Below are 25307 nucleotides of genomic sequence, written 5' to 3' on the forward strand. Positions count from 1 at the left end.
CAGTTTAAGCACCTGCAAAAATATCAGAGGAGCATTGCCTCACAAAACAGTGGTGTGTGGATGAAGCAAGTCTCATCAAGAAACATATTCAGCATTCATAGGTGATTTGTTGTTTCCTTTACAAGTTGCAGTTAATAAAAAGTGGCTGATGAGAAACCAGGACAGTCGACCCAGAGTCGTCCTAACCCTGGGCCCTGACGTGATATGGTGTCTTCTGCACTTAAGGGATTAAGACAGAACTGGAAACGCGATTGATTTTTTAAAAAGTTATTATTATTTATTATTATTATTTATTTATTTTTATATATTTTTTCATTTATTTATTTATTTTTATTATTATTATTATTATTATTATTATTATTATTTTTTTTTTTTTTTTTGGGGGGGGGGGGGTTATTTCTATGATTTTTGTCCTTCTAGTTCTGCCAGGTCACACCAATTTGCCAGCTTCTATAACTTTATCAAATCATTTTCATTCCAGGCGCACCCCCTTTAATTTTTGTATAAAAAAAAATAAAAAAAATAAAAAAAAGGAAAGGAGACGCGTGTGCCCCCCTTTATTATTTTTCCAATTTTGCGCCCCCCCTCCCCTTTCTGGAATTACTGGATCTGCCCCTGGCTCTGGTAGCTAAGTGCAAGCTGGTTCCAATTGAATGCTGAGCAGAGCTCCTCATCATCGAGGTGCCTTGAACATCACAACTTAATCAGTTAAGTCAATTAAGACAAGGTAATTTTAAAGCCTCCCTTATTTTAGCTCTATAGATAAAACTCAATCAGGGTTAGCTGACAGATCTAACAGCTAAGCTGTACAATTTGTATACAATTACAAGTATCTCCCTGACAACTTTTGATTTTGATGTGTGGTTGTTGGCAGCACAACCTTGGCTACTACTCAGACATTGAGTGCACTCATTTGTTTCTGTCTTTTTACATTTCTCTTCCTCATATAGATGTAGTGAGATTGCTCCATCCAGCAAGCAAGGCGGTGACTGTACCAGGTGAGGTGGTCACCATGGAAACAGAGAATTTGATGGAATCGGACCTTTTACCCAAAGGGGTGTCCTCAGGCGACACCACAGTTTTCGACCGTAATCTGAACGTCGACACAAACCATCAGTTCGAATCTGGCAGCAGGCTGATGGGGCCGACAGAAAACCCCTCACCTACTGTCTCCGACTGCGAGGAGAGACTGATCGAGATGAGCATCGTAGCTGCGGCAGGGGGTACAGCACGACCAGGAAGAAGGACCACACCCTACCTGATTGTTGCAGTCATCATGGCAGCGCTAGGTGGGATCCTCTTTGGGTATGACATTGGTAAGTATGTACATGTACATCCAGATCTAAATGGGCTGAATATACTGTAATATGTCACCTTGTACTGTACATGGTGGAATGATTGTGCTCTTTTGTGGGACCAAAACTGCCAAGAGGATGGGGATGGGAAATGCTGATCTTGAGTGAACATAATTGGACAGATCAACAAGCATGCAAAGAGCAAGTGACATGAGACAGATAATATTACTGTACTTTTGATTGTTGTTAAAGTGTGTTATTGATGTGGTGTCAGTGGGGTTCGTAATAAAGAGAACCTGCGTGCTTGTGCCACATTGATGTCACTTGTTTATTGTTCTGTGCTTACTGTGGATATGGTACTGAAGATTAACTGGCAGACTGTTCAGATTAGCACAGATGATAGTGGTGAAAATGTGTAAATTAAGCTGTGCTGTGTCAGGATTTGTCTGTTTTTGTTCTGTTTTGATAAAAGGTAAGAAATTATTTAGCTTTTCAAAACATTGCTTTTTCTTTTGTAACTCTGTTTTGATTTAAGAAAGGCCAGCCCTGTAGAGGATCATATTTTCTGATTTGCCAACACCATAGAATTATAACTTGTCAAAGTACAGGCCTGTTTGTGCATAGATTTTCTCACATACTTTGCTTTCATTCCACTGCTTCATGAGACCTATGCATTTGGTTGACCTCCATTTTGATTTCCAAAGAACATATTTAACTAATTATGAAATTTAGTAATGAGTAGGTGCATATTGATGAAAGAGCACAACTTTTAGTCACTAAAATCATGGGACCAGTTTAATGTACATTGGCCTATGTGCTATAGAGAGACTGTATGTATTATAGTGCTTTTGTAGTAGAACTTTGCTGGTACATGAAAGTGACTGCTGCAGTTCCATGTGTGAAATTTGATGCCATTTCCAGACTACTATATTTTATATATATACCGGTAGCTGTTGTCAAGTTTAGTGACTCTGAAGCCCTTTTTACACTTGTGTTTCTTAACCCCGTACTTTCTCTGACCCAGGACTATCGTTAGTCCCGTAGTCACGTACCAATTGTTTCAGCTTTTTACACTCGCCAATAAATCCCGTACTAAGCTCTTGTCCTGGGCTAAGGAGAAAACTGACCTTTTTACACTCATATTTCTTAGCCCCGTACTTTTCAAACCACATGAATATTCATGATTATGCTGTGCACTGTACAAGTACATGCACGCACCGGCAGCACTTGATTACCTCGTTTCTGATTGGTCAGTGGGGGTCGGACTTCGTCTCCGTCGCTTAGCCCCGGATTATTTTTTCATTCTGTTTACACTTGCTTGCTTGGCACCGCAATTGCGGTGCTAACCCTGCTATTTTGCAGGGCCAGATAGTGCGGGATTATCGGTGGGGCTAGCCCACTTTCGCAAAAACAAGTGTAAACAGAAAGTGGGCTAAGGAAAGTCCGGTACCAACGATGGGGCTAAGGCCCCCCCCCCCCCCAGCCCCACTTAGCTTAGTACGGGACTAAGCAAAAATTTGCAAGTGTAAAAAGCCCTTAATTTTGCCCTTCACGATGGGGGAAATAATGCTGTCCGTGGCTAGGAGTGGACATGTGTCTGTTCTCACAGCCTTGAGGCATTATTATCAATTTCAGGCTAAGGTGGATAAGGATTTTATCAGAACTCAAAGGTCACTGAAATGTGAGATGATAGCAACAATGGGTCACTTTGCTCACTTTTGAGTTATAAATGCTTACTGAATTCCAGTGGTTGATGCATCATTTTGAGACCTGAGCTACATGTACAGTGTAGGTTTGAATGAGAGCAAAGTTTGTCAAAGAGGAGGTAATTCATGATATTCAGAGTCACTGATATTTGAATAACTTTTGAAAGTTAAACTTTTATCTTGCAGGAAAGAGATACAACACAGAATCCTTGCAAATTTGTAGCAATTATCATGAAGGAAAATGCCATCCTGATACTACAAGATGTATGCTGCTTTGTGGGCAAGTCCAAGATAACGCGCACGTTACGTATGGGACATTCAGAGACTTTTATGACCTGAAAAATAGTGTTAATGGCCTTTGATCATATTGAACTTCATCATGGTGATTGATATCTAGAAGAAGTATAATCATGTAAAAAATTGAGAAAAATGACCTTGACAATTATATTCTAGAAGAGAAAATATGTGCCGTTACGTATGGGACCAGAAAAATTTTGTTTTTTTGAACATTTTTTTCAACCTCAAAACTCTCTGAAAGTATTTCATTCTACAACTTGTAACTCACTGTGATGAAAGTCACAACACTCAAGATTATCACACGTAAGTTTCATGTCATTAGGCAAAAAGCTCTAATTACAGGTTCTAATTAAAGACAGACATGACGTGTTACGTATGGGACAGTTACGTATGGGACAGTTTGTCCCCCATTCATTTAGTGTGTGAAAACCATGTTTATGGGTATTTAGCATAATTATTGAAGTAAAATCAGTTGAAACTACTCAAATACTGATCCAGATTGTCAAGGAAACAATATTCCCCAAATATTCACCATCATAATCATATTCAATCATATTTTTATATTTTTATGACCAACCTGGGTATGCATGCCCTTTGTTCCCCATTCGTTTAGTGTGTGGAGAACCATGTTTATGGGTATTTTGCAAAATAATTTTGCAAAATACCCATTTAAACAAATTTTTGCATAATTATTGAGGTGGAATCAGTTGAAATTACTCAAATACTGATCCAGATTGACAAGGGAACAATATTCCCCAGATATTTACCATCATAATCACATTCAATCATATTCTATATTTTCTATGACCAACCTGAGTATGTACAAGTATGCCCTATTTTTATCAGGATAGTTACTACTGAAAAATTGAATAGTTTAAAGTGTTTACTTGCATTGATGATGGGCAGTTTGCCATTTAGTTTCAATAAAAAACAACTTGACACAAGAAATATTAAGTTTAATAAATAAGCAATACCTGCTGCGTGGAACCCCAGTGATCGAGTAGATATATGATGTCTGTCTAGCAGTCAGGTCATTGATTCGAGTCACAACTCAGTATGTATACCCATGAATTTTGTTGTGGCTACTACTGAAAACTGAATAAGGACAATTTGTGTATCACTTGCAATAAAAAAAAAAAATCATTTTACTTTTTTTTCTTTTATATATATACTATCACAACCATTTCAAATTGGATCTCCATCACATAAACTTTGAATTCCTCTAGTCTTAGGATTTTATGCTCTTAAGTAATTCGTATAATTGGTTTCCAATCATCTCTTTAAATGTTGAAAACTGAATCCAAATTTCTACAAAAAACTATACCATCCCTTTAATGCTGATTTTTCATTGTGTAATAATTTTGCCATTTTCCCCTCCCCTTTCTGAAAATTGTTCGGTCAAGTTCATGTATTGTTTCAAGTGTCTATAACTCAAAAAGTAGCTACAATGTTGGGATGCTTTCTTCAGGATGATTGACCATTTGTGTACTGAGGGACCTTCCCAGCTAGCTACATGCATTCACATGCAATATGTATGAGGATGTCCCATACGTAACGCATTTGTCCCAAACGTAACATTATTTCAATGCCTAATAAAAAGTATTTCTTTTACTTTTTTTTCTTTTTTCTCTGGTATTTAATTTCTCTAAACAATAAATTAGAACTTTCCAAAAGGGCATTAAAATAACCTTAGCAATTTCAGAAAAAACCTAAAAAAATGACCTCATTTTGTTACGTATGGGACATCTCATGATAGGACACGAGCTAATTTGCATAATCATTTGCATAATCCCTAAATTTTCATACCAAGTTAAACTATGTGATGAACTTCTTATGTCCACATATTAATCAATTATTATTTGCTTTCCTTCAAATTAATATGAATTTTTATAAATGTCCCATACGTAACGCTGTGTTTCACATTTATGCAAATGAAGCCCTTGAAATTTGCATAAATTTACATAATATCATTTTTTCCTTCACGGAAACCAAAACTTCAACTCATAAGCTTTAAAATGATACCAAACATGTCAATATTGAGCAAAGATGAAATTTTGCCTTCTGAGGGGACCTTATCTTGGACTTGCCCTTGTATGAAAACAGCTAGGAATCAGAGAAGCAAATCAGTGAAAGTTTGGGACAAAATTTGGACACATTAAAAACAAAAGTTATGAATTGCAAAAGTTAAGCGAGAAAGACAAATGTTCAACTATGTGTGGTATAGATGCTGAGCAGCTCTCCTTTTGTTTTGTACATGAAATTTAATTAAAGGTACTGTTTACCGTTGAGAGAGGTGATTTTAAAAATGTTTGAGTTCATCACATTTGATGCATACAGTCAAACCTGTCCATAGCGGCCATCCAAGGGAAACAACAAAAGTGGCCGCTCTAGACAGATGGCCGCTATAGACAGGTATGTGGCCATTTTGAATTTCAACACCTGGGTCAATCCATGTCAAATCATCCAGTGCTTGTCACCCGACCCCCTCCGATTTTCTTTAAAATCGCACCAAATGTTCCCCAAAGTGTCTCACGGAAAATCCCAAAATATTTTGCCCCAAGGTCAATTGGTTGCTAAGATACAGCCTCACATAGCAACCAATGTGCATTCCAAAATATTAGTTAAAAGAAAATTATGCATTTTTGATCGATTGTGGTAGCATGGATATTTATGCAAAAGTGTTCATTATCTGGAAATTGAGAGAACTTTATAGTCTTTGCAAGAAAAAGTGACTGTGACGCGAAATTGACTTTTCGTTTACGTGCACGAGGTCACCGAAAATGGTGTTAAATGTTAATTTTGACAATTTCAATGCATATTTAGAGGCTAATATCTTCCACATTTCATCACCTCAGGTTCTAAGATATTATCAAAAAAAAAAAAAAAAAAATCAGCGGATTCGTGCTCACCGTTTTTACGGAGAGCGCCCTCAAAGTTGACAAAAATGAAAAATGTGTCAAATTCAAGGTCACAGATCACCCTTCGTCCCACCTAGGAATGGCATCAATTTTTGTGTATTGATAGACATTTACCTATATTATCTTGGGTTACCAAAGAAATTTTGCTACCGAAATGTGAAATGGTAAATTTACCCCACTGAAAATGGTCGTAAACGGCCAAATTTCCATGTAATAACACATATTGGGTTTAGAGGGCATTTTAAATGTCCATGCTTTCAAGATGAAAAGCCGTAGCCCTGTGATATTTGCTGTAGGGGTAGTCTGTAATACATATTTTAGTAATATATACCACAAAACACTTTTATTACATAACAATGACCTTGAAATTTAATCCAATATTTGATAAAAACAATAAGTCGCTCTATTTTCCTCATTGCAGTGCATGTAATATGTGTTTTGAATGACTTTTCACAGATCAATATTTCAAGAATTATGAAAGCTGACAGCCTACCATATTAAGGTTCTAAACTATTTGTGTTCTTCTTTCAGATTTAGTGTCAATTTGATCATGAATGTTATACCCTTGACCTTGAAGTGCTTCTAAAAATAGCTGTAAATTTGTTAACTACAAATTACACGCACAACAGGTGTTTTATGGCATAACATACTAGTGATTCTTTCACAAACACAAAAGCTTTTTATAGTGTAAATGTTATATACTGGAATTAATCTATACGTGCTTGCAAGATATGTTATAATTAATTACTTTGTTCTGACAATGACCCTCAATTTCAATCACAAAAGGGGACAGTAATATTGAGTGATTTCATGTGCATTTCCTATGGAAAACAGTACTTGTGGTAAAAGTCATAAAAACTTGAGCATTTTTACTATCTATCACTTTGATTGATTAATTCTATTCAAATTATGGTACAAAAAGTGGGCTGTGACAATTTCCAATTAAAAAAAAATGTTGTAGAAAATAAAAAAACAAAGAAATACATAACAAATTTACCAAAAACAAGAAAATATATAGGAATGGAAATGATTTTTGAATTGTCATAAGTTACAGAACAAATCCCCCAAAAAAGAAGACTCAGTGCTTTTAATTTGCTTTTCACAGGCTAGAATGGGTGCAATGTCCATAATTTCGATTATTATTATGTACTTACAGTGTAAATACAGGTCTTTGTAGGCAGGAATAGACATTTCTCCTGATTTCGAAGGTCATAGATTCAGGGTCATTGTCAGAACGAAGTAATTAATTGAACATATCTTGCAAGAACCTATAGATTTCTTCCAGTATATAACATTTACACCATAAAAACTTTTGTGTTTGTGAAAGAATCACTAGTATGTTATGCCATAAAACACCTGTTGTGTGTGTAATTTGTAGTTAACAAATTTACAGCTATTTTTAGAAGCACTTCAAGGTCAAGGGTATAACATTCATGATCAAATTGACACTAAATCTGAAAGAAGAGCACAAATAGTTTAGAACCTTAATATGGTAGGCTGTCAGCTTTCATAATTCTTGAAATATTGCTCTGTGAAAAGTCATTCTAAACACATATTACATGCAGTGCAATGAGGAAAATAGAGCGACTTATTGTTTTTATCAAATTTTGGATTAAATTTCAAGGTCATTATTATGTACCGGTAATAAAAGTGTTTTGTAGTATATATTACTAAAATATGTATTACAGACTACCCCTACAGCAAATATCACAGGGCTACGGCTTTTCATCTTGAAAGCATGGACATTTAAAATGTCCTCTAAACCCAATATGTGATATTACATGGAAATTTGGCCGTTTACGACCATTTTCAGTGGGGTGAATTTACCATTTAACATTTCGGTAGCAAAATTTCTTTGGTAACCCAAGATAATATAGGTAAATGTCTATCAATACACAAAAATTGATGCCATTCCTAGGTGGGACGAAGGGTGATCCGTGACCTTGAATTTGACACATTTTTCATTTTTGTCAACTTTGAGGGCGCTCTCCGTAAAAACGGTGAGCACAAATCCGCTGATTTTTTTTTCAAAATTACCGAGCAAGTCAAAGCCTTCAACAGCATAATATCTTAGAACCTGAGGTGATGAAATGTGGAAGATATTAGCCTCTAAATATGCATTGAAATTTTCAAAACTAACATTTAACACCATTTTCGGTGACCTCGTGCACGTTAACGAAAAGTCAATTTCGCGTCACAGTCACTTTTTCTTGCAAAGACTATAGAGTTCTCTCAATTTCCAGATAATGAACACTTTTGCATAAATATCTATGCTACCACAATCGATCAAAAATGCATAATTTGCTTTTAACTAATATTTTGGAATACGCATTGGTTGCTATATGAGGCTGTATCTTAGCAACCAATTGACCTTGGGGCAAAACATTTTGGGATTTTCCGTGAGACACTTTGGGGAACATTTGGTGCGATTTTAAAGAAAATCGGAGGGGGTCGGGTGACAACTTTTCTGAAAATTGGATGATTTGACGTGGATTGACCCATCTGCATTTTATGATAACAGATAATATCGCATGTTATTCTTAATAACCAACAACCAGCAAATAAGTTTGCATGTGCAGCTAATATGGGGATTTTTGTTGTACAATTCACTTCATTTTATATATTTTTTTTCTTTGCCTGCTTCTGTCTAAGCAAGTACCATATTGTCGTTATTCAAAGGAACTTAAACGCTCATTACTCAGCATTTTAGTAAAATTCTAAGATGTTATTAGGAGTTGTCTTTGCCTTTGTAGCATCTATTGAGGGCGGCATTACTGAAGCTTGGATCAAATCTAGTCAAGTTAGTGATAAGATGGCTTTTCATGGCAAAGAGCTTCATTAATTTTGTCAATCATGTCTGTATGATTGTAACTGAGCTAGGACTCGGTAGAATTCACGCAATGAACGTAAAAGACATCGTATTCCTGGCTGATTTAACGGTTCAGCTAAATTTTTATGGCCGCTATACGCAGGTAGATATTCACCACGGGATACAAAATGAGTGGCCGCTGGCCGCTGGCCCCGTTAGGCAGGTGGCCGCTATATAAAGGGTCCATAATACAGGAATTTCGTCCAGGGGATTTTTCAGTGGCCGTTATAAGCAGATGGCCGTTATATGGAGGTGGCCGCTAAGACAGGTTTGACTGTACATATGCATACAATGTATGTGTTGATTAGTTGTATCACAAAACCTACCATGTACAATTTTACAATGAAGCCTGAGATATAAGGAGATATCACTATTTTTCTTGATAAACCATAACTGTAATTTCTAAACAATTTTAAAAATATTGTTCATACTGAGTATAAAATACTTAACATTGATTGTACTGATTAACGTTTTTATATTGATTTGTTTCTATCCCTAGCTCAAATTTTAGAAATATTTTGAAGCACTAAAGCCGGGTTTTTGTTTCATCTGCAAATGGTTAATAATGCCTTTAATTTGCATTTTTGGCACATGATATTTTGGCACGGTCAGAACTTGTCAACTGAAAAGGAGAAGCAAAAAGTAATACTCTTTTATGTTACCTAGAACAGGTCTGAAGAAAATTTTTCTCTTGGGAGAAATGAAAATTGGTGAACCTTCATGTAGAAACCCAAAGGAGAGCTGCTCAATGCCTACATAACACTCAGTTACCGATTTGTTTTAGTCTTTACACTTTTACTGTTCATGACTTTTTTTTTGTATATTTCCCCCCTATTACTTTTCAGTGATGTTATCTAATTTGTCTGTTTTCTTATAAAGCAACATACTGTAATATCATGATGGAAATGTTCTTTAAAGGGATTGTATAGTTTTGGTTGAGACCTATCTTCGGGTTTCTAATTTTTTTTTTGGTGGGACAATAAGAAATCTCTTAAGAAATGTTAACGAGCATGTAATTGCTAGAGGGATTCAACATTTGTTTGATGAAAATTGGTTTTGAAATTGCTGAGATATCCAAAAAAGAGCGATCCAAATGTTTGGACCCACCTTTTACTACGATTGCTTTGTTTTACTTTGTTTTTGGATGTCTCGGCCATAACAGATCCGATTTTTATCAAATAAACTTTGAATTCCTCTTGGAATGGTATGCTATGTTCTACACTATTTCATAAGTGGTTTCTCGGTATCTCACAAAAAGTTCAAAGCCCAATTTTCATCTCCACCAATGCTAAACTATCCCTTTAACAGCAACACAATTTTTTTTTCGCTGCCAAACAGGCATCATATCTGGCGCCCTCCTGCAGCTGAAGGTGGATTTTAGTCTCTCGTGCTTTCAGCAAGAAATGGTGGTCAGTTCCATGCTAATAGGAGCAACAGTTGGATCAATGCTTGGAGGTAATTAATAATTGCGGTATTCAGTCCCCTGAGCTATAATTTAGCCATTCATCACCACAGGCAGACTGATTTCTCGCACTATGATCCCAGACTGTATTGTATTTCATCTTTTCTTTTTCATAATTTCTTTCATTGTTTGAACTACTGCCTAAATAAATTTCAGCACATTTTCATCTGAGTGTTGTTTATTTGTGAAAAAAAAAATCTTGTGTTTATATTCATTCCTCCCCTGCAAACAAACAAATAACCCCCCCCCCCCCCGAAAAAACAAACAAACAAACAAACAAACTACTTCACTTAAATCGTCGTAAGAATTTCAAACATCTTGATGGAAGAATTTCATGAATTTAAACAAGTCCACTGTTGCAGCTTTATTTATTTCCTACTTTGTGCAACAAGATGTATTACTAGTTCAACAATTCAGCAGGCAAATAAAGTTGTAGTGATAGTGATGCAAATTGTTTGAGGAATTAGTTTTAAACATTATTGATAGAGGTGAAATATCCCTCTGGTAATTTTCAGGCTTTTGATTGTTCATGAAAGAAAATCCAAGTTTGACTGTAAAAACTGTTTGTGAGGCGAATGTGATATAAAGAACAAGTCATAAACATATTTTGCTTTAGTCATGCTCTGCAAACAAAGAGAAAGATCCCCCTTTTTTGGCTGGGGGGGGGGGAGGGGGAGGGGGAGGGGGGAGGGGGGGGAGGGGGGAGTGAGAAGCACAGAAAGAAGGGAAGATGAACTTTGCAGAAATATAGACAGTTATGTTTGTACCTGTAAATCCTGAATTACAGACTGTATAGTATGCATTTAGACTGTGATATAATACAATCCAATGAAATGACACTCTGTGAATCATCTCCTCACTCTGTTACTTTAAAGGTCCTGTTTACCTTTGGGAACAATGATTTAAAATTTTTTCGAGATATGACATTTAATGCATATTTGTAGGTCTGTTGTACCACAAAACATTCTATCATATAAAATTTTTGCGATAAAGCCTAAAATATAAGAAGATATAAATCTGTATTTTTCTCAATAAACTGTAACTGTAGACAGTTTAGTCTGGAAAGATTTTTATTATAACTATTGTTCACATTTTGTATATTTAACCATACTTAACATTGATTTTACCGATTCAAATTTTTACAGTGGTCTTTTTTATCCCTAACTTACATTTTAGAACTATTTTAAAGCACTATTCAAATGCAGGGTTTTTGTTTCATCTGCAAATGGTAAATTATGCCTTTAATTATCCTCATTACTAGGGTTCGTAATTGATAGGATCGGTCGTCGCTGGACCATCATCATCAATTCAGCCATCTTCACAGCAGGGGCAGTGATCCTGACAGTGGCCAATTCCTATGCCATTCTGGTACGTAGGCATTGACCCATTTTTACAAATTTTTGGAACTCTTCTTGTAGTACCACATTCGCATGCCCGGCACGGGCAATGGCTTGCCAACTTCGCGTAATCATGTTCCTGAAATGTGCAACCATGCACAAACCATCAATGAAATGCAGTGGCGGATCCAGGGGGAGCGCACCAGGCGCACGCCCCAATTTTATTCTTTAAAAAAAACTAAAGAAATAAAAAGAAAAAAATGGGGGAGGGGTGTGTGCGCCCCTTTTGATTTTGTAAAGGTGCCCCCTCTTTACAGAATTCCTGGATCCGCCCCCTGAAATGCGGTATGCCCTAGTACATTGAAAGTGTTTTAGCCACATGTAGCATACAGGGAGCATACACCATGGTACACAAAGAGTAAAAGGGAGGGTGGGGTACTGTAATACTTTCACATTTGTTCATTAATTTGAATGCATACACTGTAGACCTGAATAGACCAGTATACCAACGTATTCACATAATATGTGACCCTGCATCACAGAACCAACAAATCCCAAGATACAGATTAGATTCTGAAAGAGCAGACTTCAAGTTTTAAAATCATATATAACTCAATTCAAATGGACTCTCCTAACCTATCTATATAACGGAAAGAAAGCACACACTCTGGAAAAATAAGTACTGAGAAAAGAAGCTCTGAAGCATAGGGTTTATTCAAGAACTTAATCGTACCAATCCGTGTGTTGTGCAATGGATGGCACAGAAAACAGGATCTAAAATTCCTTAGCAACAACAATGAAGGAATTATCAGATTAAGATGAAATTGAGCATTCTCTATCAGCTCATTCTATCCATGATTGAAAACAACTTTCAAAGCAGTAGCACTATCTTTTCAAAAGTTTATTTTGAGTTGAAAGTGAAAAGAGTGCAAAGGCTTTCTAAGAAATGAAAATGGGTCTCTTAAGACATACCTAATCACACCTTTCCACTATTAAAAAGAGTGCTCTGGAAAAACAGTTAAAAACAATTCCCATTCATTTTATGATCCCAAAATATACAAGGAGAAGACTTGCTCTTTGAGAAAAAAACCCAAGATTGATTTAGTTGACCCATTTCACCTATTTCGAGTCCTCACGTAAAATCAGAGAGTGCAACTTTTTGTTGGTTGTGATGCACGGTCACATCGATGCATATTACCTTATTTTATTTACCATAAAATTCTGACATCCCAACACATTTTGCTCAGAACCCACTAGGTGGTGCCCATATAGACAAATGATAAAGGGTAACAAAATGAATTCTTAAACCTGTGTGCAGGGGTCACTTAGTGGTCATTCAGACTGCAATTGCACTTTGTTTTTTAAATCTGTGTCAAAAGGGAAACTGTGATCAATAAAGTGTAGGACATGTATGTCTGTCAGATGAGAAGAGTCCCGTTATTGTTGTTTTGCCCAGAGTCGTTAGCATAGTGTATGACTAAGGTGTCATTGTTGAGCTTGTTTCATACACCGTGAAGTCAGTTGGACTGCCATGGTACGTGCTTGATCAATTGAATGTTTCCAATGTTTTCCTTAGAGCTGTACGTTATGAAGCTCTTTTGAGATGAAGAAAATATCAAAGGCGTGAAGTAGGCTGATACACAGGTGTATGTTTTGTTTGTGAGATTATGAAACAGAAAGACATGGTTTCACCTCCAGTGTGGATACTAGTCAGAAATTAAACTGTTTATTCTTGTACAGAGATGCCATCTCATACTTCTTTTGTAGTATTTTGTACCATTTTTCTTTTTGTTTGCCAAAAATACTGCAGGTTTCATGGAATACCCAGTATACTATTTCTTCCCAATTTGTCAGAACACATGTCCATTGCTGAAAGGGTAAAGACACCTACACTGTTTTCTTTCAAAATTAGGCCTTTACAGCCCTCAGAACACAGCCAATGCTGTGTACAATGTTGACGTGTCTGCCTGTAGGCCTGTTTTATCTTGCAGTGTCATTCCCATTTAACCCATTGCCTGTGGAAACCTAGGTCATACTGTGTAAAGTCTGTAAGGATATGATAATCTTGGCAGGGAACAGGTTAATGACCACACAACAAGTGATTAGTCTGACATTTCTGTGGTTCAATGTTGCCATAGCTCCCATGATTTGTGGAAGATTTTCGGTGGCAGTTGATTGTGGAGTTTATAAATTTTATTACAAAAAATTGTCTTTCTAGGTCATCGGCCGACTCATCGTTGGATTTGCAGTGTCTGTCTCGGCCATTGGGGAATGCATTTACATATCAGAAATAGCTCCAAAGGTAAATTTACTTTTAATCGATAAGGTGACTTTGAGGTGCTGTATATATTTGCACTCGTAGTTTAGTTGCTACTGTATTTTGTCCAGTAATTATAGAGTTGTTTTCACACCACTATTGATATCATCTTGTTTGTATAATCGTCTCTAGATAGTCCTCAAGCATATTTATTGAATGAAAACCACATAAAGAAGACAAAATGTATTTACAAACATTGTCTGATAATCATGATATCATACGTCACCCTTTTATCTCACTTTATGATATATATTCAAACAAACGTCCTTTTCCACATTTTCCACCGAAATCACCTTATGTAGTGTAACTTTATTTTTCTTTTGCATATTGTTTATGACTTTATCAGTGTAACCTTGTGCGGTTACAACTTGTCCTTGTAATTTTCCAATATTTAGGCATAAAAAAGTGAAAATCTTGATATTGACTTTGACAGAGGGAGAGCAGCTTTATAAACACATTCTCTCATTTGAATGAAGTCAGCCTGTTGCTAAGATGTAATGTTTTATTTTTTATGCCTCAGCTACAAAGTGTCACTGAAGGCATTATTTTTTCGAGTTGTCCCCTTGTCCGTCTGTCCTTCCGTCCATCCTTCCATCCACAATCAATTTCGTGGACAGGGTGACTTAAAAACAGTTTGAGGTATCCTAGTGAAGCTTGGCATATGTATGTATGTATGTATGAGTGGACGAAGTTATGCCTATCAATTTTTGGGCACACATGCTCAAGGTCAAAAGTGAAGATCAAGGTCAAATTCTTTAATTTTCACTGTTTCCTTTATATCGCTGCAGTGCTAGAAGGTATTTTCATGAAACTCTTGTATACATGTACCAGATATAGATTCTCCAGGAAAGCTTTTGGGTCATAGGTCAACAGTCAAGTAAAGATGCTACCATTTCACTTTTATTTTCCATTTATGTTGGAATTGGCTCGAGGTATCTTCATGAAGCTTAGTAGGTCTACTTGCACATATGCATATGCTGCCTGACAATGATTATCTTGGGAGTTTGAGGGTCTTGGGGTCAAAGAGCAAGCATCAGAGGTCTGGTCAAAGTGCTAAATTTCTACTATTTGATGTTGAAATACACTTTTTCTCTCTACATTTGCTTCTTTTTGTTTGTTTTTGTAAGCAACGATAGGTTGAGATGAGAAAATTCTGTGAGATAAAAAAGGAGATTGTCTCTAAAGGGCATCACATGGACCGTGGTAATTAGTGGTGTCTGTACAAACTGATATTGATTCAACATTGCAGGGCTCGACATCAGCAGTAGCCTGTTGTCCTGGGGCAACAGAAAATTGATATGGGGCCACCAAATTTCCGAAAGGGTTATTTATTGTTTACCCAATAAAGCAGCTAGAATTCAAAATGAAATGTTATATTTCCTTTTATTTCAGGCCTAGCTATATTTCTTGTTTGGGTGACCAAAATTTAAGATTTTAAGATTTTAAGAGGCCTGAATGGGCCACCAGAGAAAATTGTTGGTGTTGAGGCCTGGATACTGGTTCAAATCTCAAAGGATAGGTGTACTTGAGGTGGTATCCAAGACTCTTGTGTGATGTGATGAATTCTGTGCTGTGTTTCAAAGGAAAGGCGTGGTCAGATGGTGTCCATCAATGAGCTGGGAATAGCTTCAGGTCTCCTGCTGGCATACCTAATTAACTTCTGCTTCATCAATGTATCGTCAGGCTGGTATGTTGATATTGTCTGATCATCTACTGTATACGCCGAATATTTCGCGAGGTTTTTATTTTCGAGAATTTTGCGAGTCAGCTGCTATTCGCGAAATTAAAGACATGCAAAAATATTGACTCTAATGCCGATATGAATGTGACGTACGCATATACATTTCTCCATTCAATACAGGACTCCACGATCGCGAATTTAACCACTTGCAAAATTGTCAGGAAGTCCCGATGCGCGAAAATTTAGACTCGCGAAATATATGGCGTATACAGTACCTCAGTGTGCCCATGCAGTTGGCCCTAAATTGTTAATGCATTCCGTAAGTCTTGATACAAGACTACTCGTAATTGTGCACAAAAATATAAGAGATACCACTCGTGTGCATGTATGTGCAATTCATTCGCAGCCGCAGTTGTAGAACAGGTAAGTTTTCATTTACTTTTTCTATTTTATTGCCATTCATATTTAATCCTCCCCCAACACTTGCCACTAATGACAGATGTACCAGAGTGCAGGGAGAAGAATGCACAGCAATGCCATTTCACACACCCTTAAAGTAGCTTGTAGTTTATCAGTTTGTGTTTTATTGCTCAATTCACATGTCATTCATTTAGTCAGTCGTTTGACGCAGCAAATTATTCATTGTCATTCAAGTATTGTGTCATTTCGTTCAGTGTAATCATGCCTACTCATCTGTTTGTATTTTCTTTATGACTTGTTATACCACATGACACATTAAATATGGCAAAGATGAAAACTGATAATGATGAAGAACCAGAGAAGTTGCTGACCACTGTCAACAAGGAAGTAAAGAGATATAGATGAAAATCAGTTTTCTTTTTCTTGACAAATACATATATGAAGAAGGACCGATTGACGACTAAAGAGTAACGGCTCAAGATTGAAGTGATGTCAACATACATGTATTGTTTGCACGCTGTAGATAGACTGTGATGTGAATGCTAAGAGGACACAGCATCTAGGGTTCAACAATGGAAACAGTCACCTCGCGCCTGTGCAAAACAACATTTTTAGCTTAATAGCATCATCTTTTGTGTTCGTGTCGGAGATCTAAAGCTTGTTTATAACTATTCATGACAACATTACATCTCTGTTTGTCTGTTTCTCGTGCTCTTTCATTCACATCATCTCGTCTCGTTCACTTTCAGGAGGTTCATGTTCGCCTTTTCGGCCGTCCCTGCTGTGGTGCAAGGGGTCGGCATGTTCTTCCTGCCCCCCAGTCCACGATTCCTGGTGCGCAGACTGCAAAACTCACGAGCCGAGAATGTCCTGATGAAGTTGCGGGGGTCGAAGGTCGTCAGAGACGAGCTCGCGGAGATACAGGCGTCGGTCTCACAAGAGAGAGTAAGTCAGCGATCTGTGCATTTCTATTCATTATTTATTATTCATTGCTTATTACTATTATTATTTATTTTCTATTCACACTTTCTTTGAAATTACAGGGTGGGCACATTCAGTTTGATACTTGGTTTACAACAGCACCCTGTATACTTATAGATAAACTGACGGGCAATGATAAGATACAAAGAACTACAAAGCAAGTATAGAACTTACAAAACAAACTTAAATGCATATGCACATCAAAGGTAGACGATGGTTGAGATAGGGGAGAGGGCCTCTGGAGTGAGACAAAGAAAAAGTGAATAGACTGAAAATATTAGATTCATTAGTATTCATCAGTATTAGCTAAGTTGATGCAACAGAAGAAACATTTTGATGCAGTGGGTATATTATAATTTTTTTTCCTTTATTTCTTGCCACATAATAAAATCCAATGTTAAGAATTGTGTGTATAATATCAATAGGATTGATATTATTGCCTCTTGAAAACATTTAAAACTGCTGAATTACAAAGCATTCTTATCACAGGTCAAATGTTGCTGAAACATTTTCTTGTTTGTTTGATTACACTGCACAGCATATGCAAGTAAACTCAAATATGATATTCGAAATGTGCACTCTATAGAAAGTTATTGTGATTTTTTTTCCAGATCGCATTCACTTTTAAAGTTTGTCTATTTTTGAGAATGATACCAAATTTTCATATTCTGTTTTGTCTCCTCAGAGTTACTCCTTCATACACCTGTTCCAGTCAGTGGATAACATGAGATGGAGAATGGTGGTAGGGGCAGGACTCGTCTTTCTCCAGCAGGTATGGCATTATAATGATAATAATATGGAAAATTTATATAGCGCTTAGGATGAAAATGTTTCAAAGCCCTTTACAAATAACAAAGGAGAACAAGCATATAAGTCAATTATGAATACAAATAATCCACAATAACATAATCATCAATTCTGTTCTTGGCATTATTTCTGCCATCGTCAGTCCCTTTGTATGTTTTATTCAGTAAACAAACGATTTGGAAGTGTATCCTAAGAAGTCTGATGCGTAGATGATTATGTGTAAAGATACAAAGCTGTCAAGTCTTCCTGAGTCTGCAAGAGGTTCCTGAAAAAAAAGAAAAAAAACCCCTCTTTTTTATCGTGACAAAGTATGGGTTTTATCCACAGTTGACAAAAGCAGCATTTCATAAAAGTTACAGGGAACTCTCTGACCACTTTTCATGTGGCAAACATTCTGCTGATTCTGAAATTCAGATTAGAGACCCACTAGTAGTATGGGGATTTGTGGGTGGCCTGATTCACTCGGTGCCCACCAGGGTGCATTCCAAAGCCATGAATAGCATTGGTCAGTGAATATGTACAGCAAAGCATACGCTCATCTGTAATGGTAGACTCTAGTCAAGATTCTTGGACTGCATGTGTTCTTACATAGAGATTGACTCACTGAAGATGAGCCCCGAAAATACTTGGGCAGGTGTCTATGGGAAATGTATGTTATAGCAAAATCAGTCCGTCCTCACGGGTTAAGTGATAGAACTGTCCTTATATGGGGATCCTTGAATATGTCAGAGCCGGGCCAACCTTCACACTTCATGGTATCCACCACGTTTCCGGGTCTTGGGTGCCAAGGAAAACCAGTGTATAATGTATACATACACCTGGGTGCTAGCTCAGTTATGTCAGAACACAAGAGGTATCCATGTGTTCTATGAAGCTTTGGTAATCAGTGATTATTAATTTGAATGAGAAAGGATATCATAACCTACTTTCTTGATCCCTCTGATTTTGTAGATCACCGGACAGACAAATGTTGTGTACTATGCACCAACGATCCTGAAGGACCTGGGGTATGGAGACAACTTCTCCGCAACTCTGGCCACAGTTGGTCTGGGCATGGTCAAGGTATGCACTGAAGGGCGTGGTCTGATGTAAGGTTGGTGGGAACCATGGGCGTGGTCTGATGTGAGGTGGAAGGAACCATGGGCGTGGTCTGATGTTAGGTGGAAGGAACCATGGGCGTGGTGTGATGTGAGGTTGAAAGGAACCATGGGCGTGGTCTGATGTGAGGCAGTGCCGTATATAAAGAGAGTCTGGCCAACTCGGTTTTCGGCTCATGAATTTTGAAGCCTGTGATTGGTCAAAACAGGTCCCGTGATCTTTGTGGAGCCATGTCGTTACTAAAGTGCGCTCATATGCAGTGTCCATTGTTAACTACCCCTTATTTGGCTTGGTTACTTTGTTACGTCTGAGCGTACACGCTAACCTTGTAACGCGTAATACGTGCGGTAACGACATGGCGTCCAATTTAGTAGTTGGCCAGACTCTCTTTATATTCGGCACTGATGTGAGGTGGAAGGAACCATGGGTGTGGTCTGATGTAAGGTTGGAAGGAACCATGGGCGTGGTCTGATGTAAGGTTGGAAGGAACCATGGGCGTGGTCTGATGTGAGGTTGAAAGGAACCATGGGCATGGTCTGATGTAAGGTTGGAAGGAACCATGGGCGTGGTCTGATGTGAGGTTGAAAGGAACCATGGGCATGGTCTGATGTGAGGTTGGAAGGGACCATGGGCGTGGTCTGATGTGATGTTGGTAGGAGCCATGGGCGTGGTCTGATGTGAGGTTGGTAGGAACAATGGGCGTGGTCTGATGTAAGGTTGATAGGTACATTGCACTGTACCATGAAATGTGAGTGTGGATAGATCAGAAGAGGATATGGTATGGCTTTGGTTGCATTTATGACCAATGGGAACCCGATGTGTGCAGTGCGATGTATGTAATGATAAGTAAGATTCAACAAGTGTGGTGTGATGTAGGATCACTAGGGACCAATAAACTAGGTTAGATAGATGATCAGTGGTAGCCAATAGGTGTGGTCAAATGCACAGTGATAAAAGGCAATGTGACGGAATATGTGTTTCATCAGTTTCCAAAGTGTAAGATGGTATTCAGAAAAGACAAGCCCAGCTGTAAAGGTAGTTCTATACAACTTCAGCTACCTACAAAGCCAGCTCTTCATGTAATTTCATACAACATCAGGTACTTACAAACCCAACTCTGAAGGTAGTTTTCCTACATCAACTAGCACAGCTACCTTATTGATTCTGAAAGCTGTAAGAGTGTTCCTGTGCTGTTAAATATTTGTTTTTTACTCTTGTAAGTAGTGTATGAAATAAATGGTAATTTCAAACTGTTGAAGACTAATTCCGAGTGTACTGAGGCAGGTGTCTATAGGAAATGGGTGTACTAAGTAGCAAAATCAGTTTGTTATCAACAGGTTAGGTGTATTGCAATTTATCATTTTTTGCTTTTCCACACCGTCCAGAACATCACTGAATTGATGTACATTTGTGTAATCAGTTGATCTAGAACAATCTTTATCCTACACCATCCACAAAGGGCACACAACACAATGCATTCGTAGGACAGAGTCTTTTCATTACTTTCATCATCCCATGTCAAGGTTGCTGCAACTTGCATCTGCGTGATGCTGGTGGATAAGTATGGGCGTCGCCGCTTCCTCCTCATTGGGGCGTCGGCCATGGCAGCTTTCATCATCATCCTTGGCATTCTCACACAGGTGGGGAGAAAGTGTGTTTCTCTCATACAAGAGTTTCTTTCAGCTATTATTGTTTGTGCAGGCTCTTCCTACTAGTGTTCAAATTCTTCTTCCTCCTTATTATTAAGTATCATGACAGTAATGATAATGAGGGAAAAACTTATTATCATTCTCCTCCTCATTATCATCATAGGACATAGCAGTGGTAGTTCTACAGTGTACTCCTGTTACATTGGACATGGTTATGATGAAATTCCTGTTACAACAAAGTAAATATTCAGGCCCCCAAATGATTATCTATATACTGGTTTTTATACACTTTATTTGTTCTGTTATGACAAAAGAAAAACTGCCAGTCCTGAGGACTTCGTTTTTAACAGGAGTCAACTGTGTTGAGAGGTTAATATTATTTTCTCTCAGCAGAGTCATCAATATTAGTACCATCATCACTGCCATGTTTGTCATGAATATGATTAGGAAACTTTATGAAGACACAATATCACATCTTCATTACTTGTGCAAAGATTTTATGAAGGTTGTTTTTGTGACTGATTGGAATTGTTAAAGCCAGCTTGAGCTGACTCAGTTTTGAGTAGCTGTGACTGATTTATTTTTTTTTAAAAATCTTATGTTGCCCGTCTTTCAGACTCTTCCTGCATCCAGTATCAAAGACCCTTGCGATTCAGCGTCACATCCAGCGGAAATTTCCTCGAACATTAGTGCAAATGACATGCACAGCAGGGACACTCATCAGTACTATGGGGATGAGGTTGACTCTCTTCACCAATCAAACATTGTTATCAATTGGCATAGAGAAAAGAGAAGAGGACTGTTTGACATTCCATTAGAAGCTCAAGCTTTGGTGCATGAAGAGCATGCTACAGACATTTCAGAGGACGATCTCGGTGAAAGCAGAAGATACATCGAGCAGAGAAATTTGAATTTGAGAGGACACAAAAGATCAAGAAGAGAAGAGAGTTTGGCAAATGAGAGCATGAGTTTTCTCAACTCCACCACAACTTCATCCCCAGCAGTTTTGACAACCTCATCCCTGGTGTCCGGAACGCCTTCATCCCTGGTGTCTGGGACACTTTCATCCTCGGTGCAAGGGACAACCTTGTCCCCAGTGCCAGAGATGCAGTCACAGTCTCAGACGCCCTATCATTCCAGTGCAACTTTGAAACTCGGCACGACTGTTCAGCAAGGTACTACAGCTCACGTGAGTGTGAGCCCGGCCCATACGACAGAGGCAGATGCTGTTGTGTCCTCTACTTTCCGGAGTACGTCTCCCAATGTCACGAGAGAGCCCCCAGAGGATGCAGTCACGGTGTCCAAATCAGCCAAGGGAATGGCCTTGCTCTCTCTGATCCTCTACGTGGGATTTTACTCCTTTGGATTTGGTCCCAGTAAGCGGATGTTTCTCTCTCATAAATTATGATTTAATCATACTTGTGCTATAAGTATTTACATCCTTCTTATATGTCTGAGTGATTTTTTTTCTTTTTTGTTTCCTTATCTTTACAGAAGTATCACTTTCTAAGAAAGAAAAACTCAGTACTTTTAAGAACTACTTTCTTGATGTACCCTATCACTGCTACCACAAGTACTATTCAAAATATACAAAGAATGTGGCAGTGATTAAACATTTGTTTGAAATTAGCTGTCATCATGTGCAAATCATATGAAGATGACAGTGTAATTGTAATTTTCTTCTTTTTTTTCTTTGCATCAGTTAATTTCATCTCATTGGTGTAGAAAGAAATTATGCTATGAGATGCTTTGCATTGTTGGAAAAAAAAAACAACATCAGCAGCAAATGTGCTGATGTAGAAGTGGATACTTGAAAACCATCTGAAGGAAACAGCTCAAGGCAAAAGTTCCATTCTTTCATCCAGTGTCACCAGTACCATATGAAAAGAAAAACATATATTGTCAGATAGACTGTTACAATGCATACATTTTGTGATTTGTTCTTAATCGAGATTTGCTCTGTTGCATTCATATTGTGATTCACTTCTGTCATATTTCTCCCATTTGCTGTTTCTGATTTTGTAGTAAGTTGGTTGGTGATCAGTGAAATATTTCCAGCAGACATCCGAGGCAGAGCTTCGTCCTTCACGACCGTCTTCAACTGGGGCACAAATGTCATCATTTCTCTCACATTCCTGGATGTTTTAAGTAAGTTTTACACCGCCCTCATTTGTTAGGGTAGTCAATTGCACATCGCACCATATCCACAGAATCTGTGTATTTGTCTTGGAGGCGCTGCACGTTTGTCTTTTTAATCTTCGTGAATTTGAAAGGGCTTAAACGTTGTCTTGAGAGGTTACAAAATAATTGGTCTGTGTTGCATGAGCAAATATCACATGACAATTACTTAACAGGTGTCATTCGTGCCAAATCTTGTATTTTATAGTTTACAACACATTGGCAGTGGAACCCATTGACTGGTTACATCATCCTAGCCAGTTACTGCTAAATTTTTTCTTCTCTGACCTGTTATGAACATGTATCATACTGATGCTATGTTGTTTAAAATGGACATAGTGCTTCAAACTCCAGAATGGTAATAATGGATTTATTTCCCTCACGCTGTGTGTATATCCTCTGCAGGAAAATTTGGAGTCTCCTGGACATTTCTGATGTATGGCATAGTATGCTGCGTGTCTGTCGTCTTCATTTATCTGGTCGTGCCTGAAACAAAGAATAGGAGTCTAGAACAGATATCTGATGATCTCCGCAAAAGGTGAGATAAGTTTGATCATTTAGTGGAGTTTCCGTCAAAGGAGCTTCGAGATGAGAATTGCGATAGTAAGAGATAGTCTTATTGTAGAGCTCAGCATAACAGTGATATTTTTTATTAATTTGGTCTGCAGGGTATCATTTTTTTTCTACAAGTGTAACAGCCTGATTTTGTTGGCCAAACAGAGTTTGATGGATCACTGCATCAATCCTTCATTTTAAGAGTTTAACACTAACTAGGCTGGGCTATTTAGGTAGTTGATAGAGCCGGGGGGGGGGGGGCCTCCCAGGCCCCCCCTCCAGATCTCGGCCGTCGACCGCGCGATCGCGACGAAAATTGGCACACACATTGCCTATGATGTAATCTAAAATATCTTGAAGTTAATTTTTCAAAAAATTATCATTTATGCTAAATTATGCTAATTTATGCATAATGATGCATGAAATCAGACTATTTGGTATAAATCACAAAATAAAGCTCAAAACAGGCACATTTTTTTGTGTGTAAATATTCTTTTTAGTGTCCTTAGCAAATGTAATTAAAAAAAATTGTGATATCAGAAAAAATTCTTAAGTATTTTATTGTTTTTTGGAATTTCTTATGTATTTCTTTGTTTTTTCAACTTTATGTTTTTCATTGTTTTTTCGATGAAATTTATCCGCGACATTGCTCCGAACATGAAAATATGTTATTCATTGATTTTAATCAATAAAACACCAAAATAATCATGCTTTTATGAAATTTGCCTGTAAGCACAGTTTGCATTGAAATTGTACACAAATTCACGTTTTTGAGCAATTTTTGGTCTGACATGCACGTACATATTTATGCGTAACTTCGGAACCGCGCGCCCGGGCGTCGCAAATTTGGTGTCAAAAGATGCGTGAGACTCGAAAGAAAAAAGTCATGAAACGTCGCGGCGATAGCTTTTTGCGATTGCGATACATCGCGCGGAACGTCGAGGGGGGGGCCTCAGAGGCCCCCCCCAGCCTAGTTAGGGTTAATACAGTTTAAAAACAATCTTTCTGTAGGATGAAGTGTAAAAACTTATCATATATTGTACACAAGGTCTAACAGCAAAACCTAAGGCACTTGTAATGATAATAATGATGATAATAATACCAATTTATTTTCCATGTACTCTTTGGAGGTTTTGATGGTGGTAGAACATTTAGTGGACTTAGTTTCATGTTTCATGATATACCATGCATTTTGTCTTGAATGTCAGAGTGGTCCTGAAAAGGACCTACTCAATCTCAACATTCTGGTTAGCATTGTGTCCTTGCCATCTCCTTAGGGTGGTGAGAATTTATTAATGATGTCACAGCCTTGAACAAGGCTATTCTTCTAAGATATCTGCTGGATGTTGTCGTCCGTGAATGACACGCCTCAAACACAACAACAACAACTGCTGGATGTTGTCTTCATCTATCTTACTAAAAAGAAAAAATCAAGTGATCTTAACTTTTATTTTCACAATGTCTTCATTGGACTAAGAAAGAGTAATTATGATAATCTGTTTCCATTTAAGAAAAAAAAGAGGCTTTCTGTCTCTACGAGGTAAATTTCTCATGGTTGCAGGATTTCAGGTATAGGCCTTATTACCGTATGTAATGTTTACTGCATTGTTTCTGTGCAGGTCTGGAATGAGACAGCTGTTGGCACTTCGCTCGGTGTGCAGTCAATGCGAGTGCTGCCGGAAAGGGTCCAACCTGTACCGACCCTCTCTCCTCGTCACGGACGACAGCATCATGTGA

General features: G+C 37.8%; 1 protein-coding gene across 1 annotated transcript; it reads left to right on the plus strand.

The window, feature by feature from the left end:
- The first annotated feature begins 960 nt into the window (after positions 1-960).
- Positions 961-25307, plus strand: LOC139735425 (solute carrier family 2, facilitated glucose transporter member 10-like). Its single transcript, XM_071646178.1, has 13 exons — positions 961-1316; positions 10424-10540; positions 11809-11915; positions 14103-14186; positions 15785-15888; positions 17052-17247; positions 17969-18055; positions 19042-19152; positions 20712-20828; positions 21454-22213; positions 22863-22985; positions 23421-23553; positions 25190-25307. Exons 1-13 carry the CDS (start codon positions 1013-1015, stop codon positions 25305-25307), a joined length of 2361 nt encoding a protein of 786 aa, XP_071502279.1. The 5' UTR covers positions 961-1012.

The sequence above is a fragment of the Diadema antillarum genome, unplaced genomic scaffold (genome assembly GCF_040938485.1).
Source record: "Diadema antillarum isolate AM-2024a unplaced genomic scaffold, OU_Dant_1.0 seq00000577_RagTag, whole genome shotgun sequence".
Classification (NCBI taxonomy): Eukaryota; Metazoa; Echinodermata; class Echinoidea; order Diadematoida; family Diadematidae; genus Diadema; species Diadema antillarum.